The following is a 9,922-nucleotide window of genomic DNA, read 5'->3' on the forward strand; positions in this document are numbered from 1 at the left end:
CTCACTCACTCTCACTCAAGGCTGACCCTCACAAGATGGCGGGGTTCAGTGACGTCGCTCTCCATTGGCCGGCAGCGCAGGGCAAGCTATCTAGTGTTCTATATATATCTATGGTCAAAAGTGTGTGAGAAGGGGGGTTATTATGGGCTGCAGCTTTTGGCCACGCCCAGCATGACGCGGCCTCTCAGTCTTCTTTTACGTCCTCAGTCAGTATTTATATTCAGAGGGCTTTGCCTTTGCTCGTCATTACTTCTCTACATTTGTTTAGAACTCATCCCAGAAGAAAATGTCTGGTCGTGGAAAGGGAGGAAAGGGACTCGGAAAAGGAGGCGCCAAGCGTCACCGTAAAGTTCTCCGTGACAACATCCAGGGAATCACCAAACCCGCCATCCGTCGCCTGGCGCGCCGCGGTGGAGTGAAGCGCATCTCTGGTCTGATCTACGAGGAGACTCGTGGTGTGCTGAAGGTCTTCCTGGAGAACGTGATCCGTGATGCCGTCACCTACACCGAACACGCCAAGAGGAAGACCGTGACCGCCATGGATGTGGTCTATGCTCTGAAGAGACAGGGACGCACTCTGTACGGCTTCGGCGGTTAAACTTCTATTCAACCAACTATCCTAACACCCAAAGGCTCTTTTCAGAGCCACACACATGTTACTAGAATTGAGTCGATTCCATGTTGCGTCTCAGAATAACATTCATCCTTAGCTGCTAGATATGTACGCCTCCTAGTCGCGTTGGACAATGCACAATTCTATACGTATATATATTATGATTTGTACAGGACGTGAAAATTGCATACAGGTCATTAAAAATGTATTAAGCCTGAGAAGAGAAGTAGCCTATATGGGGGATGGCTATTTGATCTCATCATATAAATGCATTTAAGATACTAGCTCTTTTGACACTGGTCTGAGCAATACTGTAAATGGATACGACTGAACTGGATCTCAAATTCAAGTTAAAGTTATTTTTGTCAAATACACTACAATAAATACAGTGGCATTGCAGGTAATAACATAATTGTTTCCAGCTCAGACCCAACAATGCATACAAGAATAGTAACAATGGGTAAGATAACATATAAAATCAGATTAAATAAAATAGTAAATTATTTACAGAAAGTGTCTTACATAAATGTAAGACACTTTCGGCACATTACATATAAGTGTATGTGCATAGTGTGTGTGTTCAATTCGTTTTTAAAAGGTGTGTCTGTTCAAGGATCTCATTAGAGGCCACGGGACTTTAGAAGCATTCCTATGTGTTTATGTAAATTAATGAAGGTATTGATTCGACGGCAGGTCTATTTGCGACCTTGTAGTAATATACTGTATTATAGTCTTCTATCTAGTCAGATTTTACATGAAACACCACAGACGTATGTGGTGGAATTAATGATAAAAGAAAGCAAATATTTGACAGGAAGGTTGTAAACAGGATGGTTAAACAAGTATAACTGCCTTCTGTGATGAGACTGTAGGTGGTGTTTAATTAAATGCAATGAGGCAAGGATCACAAATAGAATATCAGAATTGTCACTGCTGTGCAGAATATGCAGTAATAGGAGCTTAATAAATAGAAGATACAGCGTATTTTCAGGGGTGGAAATAATGTATTTGCTGTACACAGCATTCAGTTTATACACACCTGCAAGTCGTCTACCTCTGTACCACTCTGTGTATAACTTTTAAATCGCAGCATCCTCAAGTGAAATAGTTAATGAATGAAAACTTTATTTAACAGATTGCAGAATGGGTACAGTACGCCTCAATACATACAATTGTTAAGGGGATGCAGACCAGAGAAAGACGTTTGTCTTGTTTACATCAGGGTCCCCCATTTTCAATTCATAGTGACATTTATGACATTACACAACATACATGACATTTATGGCATAGGGACATACATGACATACAGGTATATGGTACTGTTACATTTGTGACATATATGATATGCAAACATACAGTACTGTTACCCATAGATCCTGACAGTATATACATATGATGGGGATGAGACTGTACATTAGGAGTGGGTGGGTGGGAGAGAAATATACATACGGTGGGGAGAGAATATAATACATACAGTGGGGAGGAGACTGTACATTAGGAGGGGGTGGGAGAGAAATATACATACGGTGGGGAAAGAATATACGGAAGGGAGGAGACTGTCTATTAGGGGGGGGGGGGGTTTGGACATTTACGGTGGCCAGTTTCGAATTGCAGCCTCCCGTAGGTGCTCTTTTAGAGCGGTTTTGAATGTGGGTAGGGATTCACATTCCTTTACAGCTTTGGGTAGGGCGTTCCACATTGATGTGGCATAATTGCGAAACGTGTTTAGTCCCTTGTTTGAGCCGAATCTGGGTTTAACATAATTTGTTGAGCTTCCTCTGGTGTTGTGGTCGTGGTATTCCCTGACCTTTGGGAAGTATTTTGACATGTACATGGGTACCTTAGTTGTATAGTGTATCTTGTAGACCAGGCCCATTGCAAGTTGCTGTACTCTGTCGTCTACTCTAAGCCATCCTATGTAGTCAAAGTGGGCAGGGGTGAGGTGGGTTCTAGGAGTAAGGTCAAGTAGTAGTCTGACCAGTTTGTTTTGTGATGTAATCTTGTTTTTAGCGCCTTTGAGGTGATTTGGTACCATGAGGTGCAAGTATAGTCGTAGTACCCTTGAATGAGTGCTCCTGCCAGAGTCTTCAGGGTATTCTTGTTTACCAGAGTGGACAATAACATGTAGCAGACAGACTACCATACTTCACAACAGTGCAAAATACCCTTTGCAACAACCAACTGAGTCCTATCAATTGGAAACATATTGAAATGTATGTCATAATGTGCATGCGTATGTGACGGATCATATTGGTCTGCGTTGTGTTGATGTTAAATGTTAATGTCCCGAGGGGGAGTCGAACAGGGGGCTCCCGCGCCGCGGGCGACGACACAGGCCGCTGCACTAAGAAGTGAATTCACTCCTAACTACCGTACCTATGCCTCTGTTAACCCTGTTATGAGGAAGTGAGTTTAACTTACCAGCCCGTAATGCCACAGTCACTTGTCAACACCCCTGTTTCTGTGACTGTGGATAGACTCACGGGCTTCCCCGTTACACGTAATTACGCGCAATGACTGCATTAGCACCGTAATGACTGCATTAACACACAAAAGGCTCTTTTTAGAGCCAACCACTACTATCCCTGAAATGGCACATTCTCTCCTAATGCATTGTTTAATTAATAGTGGATAGAAGCAAATCTACTATCTACTATAGATACACTTAATTATTCTAAATATTTTGTTTACATTGAATGTAATGATGTTCCTCTGTTTTAAGTTTAATATCAGTCTAGAAGATACTGCTATACATATATTCCCAGAAAATATTAATTAAGAGGCACTTAACCAAAATACAATCGGATGTATTGTGCACATAATTAATGAAACCTTGTTTTATAGGGACTGCTGCCTTTTAATTTCATTGAGCTGTAATTAACAACACAAGGATTCAATGTCCCCAATGGTATTAAAACTAATTTACTCCCAATAACTCAAACTATAAATGGACGTGTGCAAAGCAGTTTTGGGACGTTAGTGAGATAATGTGCAAAATACATTCTTCACACATTTATTTGTTTCCCCTTTAGAGTTCCATCCTTGTTTATACAAAAACAGCTAGTTTCAATATCAATCTTATATCTTGAAAGGCAGCTTTTAACAGGCAGCATAGCTGCATTATTTTGAACAACTGATTTAATCCAGAACTCCATTGCTGTCTGTTCTGTTAGAATTCCATAGCTGTAGTTTGGGGCAATAACAATGGTGAAAGTAAGTCATTCTTATACATAAGGTACTTCATATTGGCTAACTTCTATTCAGTTAAATTAATACTCTAGGATATGTTATCCATACTGTTTGAACACTGTTGCCTACTGCCTTACGCTGTAATCACTACAGGGTAGAATATAGTTTGAGGCTCAAACTATATTCTACCCATGTAACTCTTGTGTGCATGTATAGTATATATATAAATCCACTTATGTCTGAATACACCTGCATATCATCTTTTTTATATACCTTACCTTATACCACTGGTCACTGACTTACTACCAGTGTATTTATACCTATAACACTGTACATACATCTGATCAGCATTATTACAATACTCTGTATAGTACTCATGTATTATACTTCAGTTTAATCCTATTGCACTTTACTGTTACATTTGTACTCTAGAAAGACGCCAATTTATTTACGTTGTACTATATAATGACAAGTCATTTGAATCTAATCTGATCTAAAATAGTGAAATTAAAACTAATTTGGCTGGAACGCTCTCGACGAATGTAAATATAAGGAGTCAAACAAGGCACTTATTGTAGAAGCAAATATTTTCTCGACAAATATTCTATATGGATTTCCGATTAAACTTATTCCTTAATGATGTCATTATTAGTTGCTCCCAGCTCAAAACTGTATGTGGAGAGGAGTCAGGACAGTATACATTTAACTTATAATAGGCATGGTTATAGATGTTGTAGAAGTATTGCTTTCTTGGTAATAGAAAGACGTTTTGTTGGCGGTATTTCCAAAAGACCAGTCCACCAATAACCTCGTTCCCAGTTGTATCTCCATGAAGTCCTCCAATAACCCTGTGAGGTGTAGGCGGAGGGTCCGTGTACGTTTTGATAGTTCGTTTTTCGTTTCAAAAGGAAAAACGAAAAAACGAAAAAAAACTGAAATACGAGGTGTTTCCTATTTCCGTTTGAACCCAAACTCGAAAAAACGGGGGAAAACTGAAATACGGACCTGTTTTTCGTATTTTGGTATCAGAATCAAATGAAAAAAATTAGTCAATAATGGGCCGTGTACGTTTTGATAGTTCGTTTTTCGTTTTTGATGTGAAGAATGGAGAACGGAACCATGTGACAAGTACATTTTTCAATGTAAAAGCCATGCACGATCTAACGTGAACGAATATGTATAACGTTATGAATAAATACAGTATAGTTGTAGTAGCAGTAGTAATAGTAGTAGTAGAAGTAATAGTAGTAGTAAAGGTAGCAGTAGTAGTAGTAGTAATATTAGTGGTAGTAGTAGTAGTAATAGTAGTGGTGGTAGTAGTAGTAGTAGTAGTAGTAGTAGTAGTAGTAGTAGTAGTCAGTGGCGGCCGCTGCCGCTGGTGCCTTGTGGGTCGCAGTTCACGTTAATAGGTCGAGTTGAAAATGTAATGCTCTGAGATGCTCTGGAGCAATCTCTCTCTGTCTCTCGGATCAATCAAATCAAATAATTAACACATGTATGTTGTCATTTTAAACAACTCACCATTCATTCATTATGCATCAGCAGCAGCTAAATAAATGTTATAGTTCACAACACAGCAGCGCGTTTTGAATCGCCAGCCTATTATCGTCTCAGCAAGCACAGTCAATACTTTTTTCCGTAGCCGCATTTCGCGGAGACAGCTGTGTATAGCGAGAGAGAGAGAGAGAGCGAGAGAGAGAGAGAGAGTTACGTATCATGTATTAAACTAGAGTTAAGATCGCTAATCTACCTTGTTGTTGGCTTGTTGATAAAGTATATCCACTCTATGGCATTGTCCATCCAGCCTGTGTTGATGTCCATCCATTGTGCGCATCCATATAGCTTGTTGTTAGCCAACAAGCTGTGTGAGTGAAGAGCTGTGTCTTTGTCCATTTCCGCCTCGAACAGCCTGCAAACTACCTGGCGTTCTATCGCCATGCTCTAAGACAAACTCTAACCATAACCAACTTTGAAAGAGTGCCTAAGCTTAACAGTCTAAAGAACTTGCAGTCACGGTACGCTCGTCTAAGACAAACAGCTGCCTGCATCATTCTCACAACAACACTATCTCCACCGATCACCAACCTAGGAATAATAACCTAGAAATTGGATTCGGCCAATGATTTGTCCGTCTTTCAAACGGTGTTGATTTGATGGATTTAACAGAATTATCCAATTCCATGGTGGTAGCTTTAGCTAACTATAAATCGAAATGAAAATACTCAGTCCTTGAATAAACCTGGCGCATTCTCTCTCTAAGCAAGAACCCGAGAAATGCGGCTATGGAAAAAAACTGGCATCGCGTCGGCCAATCAGAGCGTCTCCACGAAAATGCGGCTATGGAAATTCTTCACGGAAGTTCACGCTGCTGGGCTAGACCGCTTCAAATTGCGCTCGGATTCCAACATAATAGTCATATTTCAACGCACAACGCCGTATGCACTGATTGGCTGTGACGGAGACAGCGATCAAACTGTGACGCGCACTCAGAGCGCGATCGCTTCTAGCCCTCGGGCGAGAAATACGAAAAAATTAAAAAAACGTCACTTCCTGCTCAAGAAAACGATGTTTTTTTAATTTAGATAATAACGTTATATTGTGCATTGGAAATACAAACATACTTAAAATGAGTAAATAGTATTCATTTTAAACATGTTTATATTATTTATAGGGCTATAAAACACAAAAACGAAAAAGTTTTATTGTCTTCTTCTCTGATTTAACAGCAGCTGGCCAGCAGGTGGGTCGGCGCCCTTGCGCCCACTAGTGGCGAGCCGCCACTGGTAGTAGTAGTAGTAGTAGTAGTAGTAGTAGTAGTAGTAGTAATAATAGTAACCAACTGTTATTGATACACTGCAACGTTAGGCTATCACTATGAATTGAAAATGGGGGACCCTGATGTAAACAAGACAAACGTCTTTCTCTGGTCTGCATCCCATAACGTTTTCATTCATTCATTCATTCTATACTGTCGATAATGACGCTTACCAAGACGTCTGAGCAATCCTCCACGATGGACGTGTACAAATTGCGCATAGAAATTAGGCATATGTATTGCACTGATGAAATACCGGAGGCTACTAATGCGCCAAAATACCTAGATTATATTACGATTATTTTTCTGTTGATCAAATAAAAAGCCTGCCTACTGCAAATCAATATGATTATTATGATTATGATATGAATTCTAGCTTGTACATCACAATTATACAGTAAATGAATATATCACCTGCTGTATTAGAACCTTGATCAATAATACATTATTGGTCTTTATAATACACATGGATAATGTTTATTTTAGCATTTTCAAAGTGGAAATGCTATTCGAAAAATAATACATTCCAGGCTCATATAATTATAATGAAAAAGATGAACCACCCCATACCTACGTTAAATGTTATATACATTATTACAACAACAATACGCTTTTATAACATTGTTGACATCAAACGCCAGCAATCGGAAGATTATATTACGATTATTTTTCTGTTGATCAAATAAAAAGCCTGCCTACTGCAAATCAATATGATTTGTCGACCATGTCACGGTTTATTGTGGTCTGCATCCCCTGAGCTGTACTGTATTGTACCCATTCTGCAATCTGTTAATAAAGTTTTCAATCACACGGACAATAAATATAATGTCTAAATGAAATGCACAAAACAAAAAATGTATCATAACGTTACCCTGGTATAGATCTGTATGAAACTCAGTCTTTAGACCATAGCCTACATTATGAAATTTCTGAGGAAAAAGAAAGCACATTTGGGTGAGTGATGCCATAATTATGTGGCATAATAATAATAATAATTGACAGTGCGACACCTGCTGGTCAGTTTCTGTAAGTAGTTTTAGATTGTATGTTTTTCCACACTTTACTGTAGTGTACGTGTATTTACACAGTTAACAAAGTCCATGTAATATTTTACTGCACGTTAGAATACACAGCAGTAGCGATGGATGTGTACAAATTGCGCATAGAAATTAGGCATATGTATTGCACTGATGAAATACCGGAGGCTACTAATGCGCCAAAATACCTAGATTATAATGTATAGTTACGATTATTTTTCTGTTGATCAAATAAAAAGCCTGCCTACTGCAAATCAATATGATTTATTGTGGTCTGCATCCCCTGAGCTGTACTGTATTGTACCCATTCTGCAATCTGTTAATAAAGTTTTCAATCACACGGACAATAAATATAATGTCTAAATGAAATGCACAAAACAAAAAATGTATATGTATCATAACGTTACCCTGGTATAGATCTGTATGCATGTATTTATTCATAACGTTATACATATTCGTTCACGTTAGATTGTGCATGGCTTTTACATTGAAAAATGTACTTGTCACGTGGTTCCGTTCTCCATTCTTCACATCAAAAACGAAAAACGAACTATCAAAACGTACACGGCCCATTATTGACTCATTTTTTTCATTTGATTCTGATACCAAAATACGAAAAACAGGTCCGTATTTCAGTTTTTCCCCGTTTTTTCGATTTTGGTTTCAAACGGAAATAGGAAACACCTCGTATTTCCGTTTTTTTTTCGTTTTTTCGTTTTTCCTTTTGAAACGAAAAACGAACTATCAAAACGTACACGGACCCATCCACTCTGTTGTGAGAGTTATTCCTATTATTCTCATGATCGCTGTTTATCAAAGTGGTTATTGAGTGCCGGGTATTTCCCTTTTAAAATTCTCTATTTAAAAACTGTCCTACATTTCGTTTGTACAGATATTAACATGGTAGGGCTGTCTGTCGGGAGACGGAATTGTATATCTTACTTATTGGTTAATAAATGACTAGCAACTGTAATAGTTTGGATGGCTATTAAGTTGCAAATTATATATCTACTAGTCAAAATCCTGTGATTTTTAGGTTGTTGACAAGTAGCTAGATTGGATAGAATTCTAGCTTGTACATCACAATTATACAGTAAATGAATATATCACCTGCTGTATTAGAACCTTGATCAATAATACATTATTGGTCTTTATAATACACATGGATAATGTTTATTTTAGCATTTTCAAAGTGGAAATGCTATTCGAAAAATAATACATTCCAGGCTCATATAATTATAATGAAAAAGATGAACCACCCCATACCTACGTTAAATGTTATATACATTATTACAACAACAATACGCTTTTATAACATTGTTGACATCAAACGCCAGCAATCGGAAGTCTAAAATATGACTTCAGCAATACTGATCATCGCCGGTCCCCTCTCCCTCCATGTTTCGCAGGATATGCAGCCTCCACATCTGGCTGAAATGGTACTCTGCTCATCAGGCATCCCCTATGGTTTGGACTTCAACAAATGCACTGATCCCTACCACTACCACTGCACTTTACTGTCTTATTGTTGTCTCACTGTTCTGTCCTGTTTTGCACTTATTTATTTATCATTATTATTATTTTGTTGTTCCTATTTGTGAATAATCATGCACTGAAATGTCAAATCACGTTCCATTTGTACCTGTACAATATGGTGAATAAAGAAATCTGAATCTGATACACCACACCATGCTCTCTCCACTCTTTCCATGCTTCAAATCTAGTCACAATTTCTCTAGATGTGTGTGTCATACAACATAAAATCACAGATTTGGGCCTAACTTTTCTGAGCAGTATTTACCAATAAGGACACTTTTGATCAAACTGATCAGCAGCTCAATCGTTTCTTTTGTGTTTCACGAGGTGCTCTCTCTTTTTTTTAACCATGGTACCAGTCATTATATAAATGATGTACCATGGTACAGCCATAGTAAATGTAATGGAACCATTAATAACATGGTATAGTCCATTTTAAAACGATGATATCAATGGTACATGGCATAATTTTTTATCATAGGAATGCCAGGATACATTTTTGTAAGAGATGTTTTCTGATGATGCTGAGTTCCTCTTGTTTGGGTTACTAAACAGATGACACCAACATTTACACAGGACTGGGTCTCACCATGGGCCATGTGTATAAACCAATGCCCCACTATGGTACAGGTAGTAGACTAGAAACATAGTATGTTTCATTCCTTGAAACATTTCTTCAGAATGTATCAACATGTACTACACCAATAGACACTAACAATAGAGGCCTTGCAT

The 9,922-nt window shown here is 38.4% G+C and overlaps 1 protein-coding gene across 1 annotated transcript; it reads left to right on the forward strand.

The window, feature by feature from the left end:
* Positions 1-286: 286 nt before the first annotated feature.
* LOC311230544 (histone H4) lies at positions 287-598 on the forward strand (the record flags this gene model as incomplete). The annotated part of the gene is made up of 1 exon (XM_084316851.1): positions 287-598. The coding sequence occupies one exon, from the start codon at positions 287-289 to the stop codon at positions 596-598; it is 312 nt and encodes a 103-aa protein (XP_084172977.1).
* Positions 599-9,922: the final 9,324 nt, after the last annotated feature.

Source organism: Notolepis coatsorum, assembly GCF_963971535.1.
Source record: "Notolepis coatsorum genome assembly, chromosome: 6".
NCBI classification, from domain to species: domain Eukaryota; kingdom Metazoa; phylum Chordata; class Actinopteri; order Aulopiformes; family Paralepididae; genus Notolepis; species Notolepis coatsorum.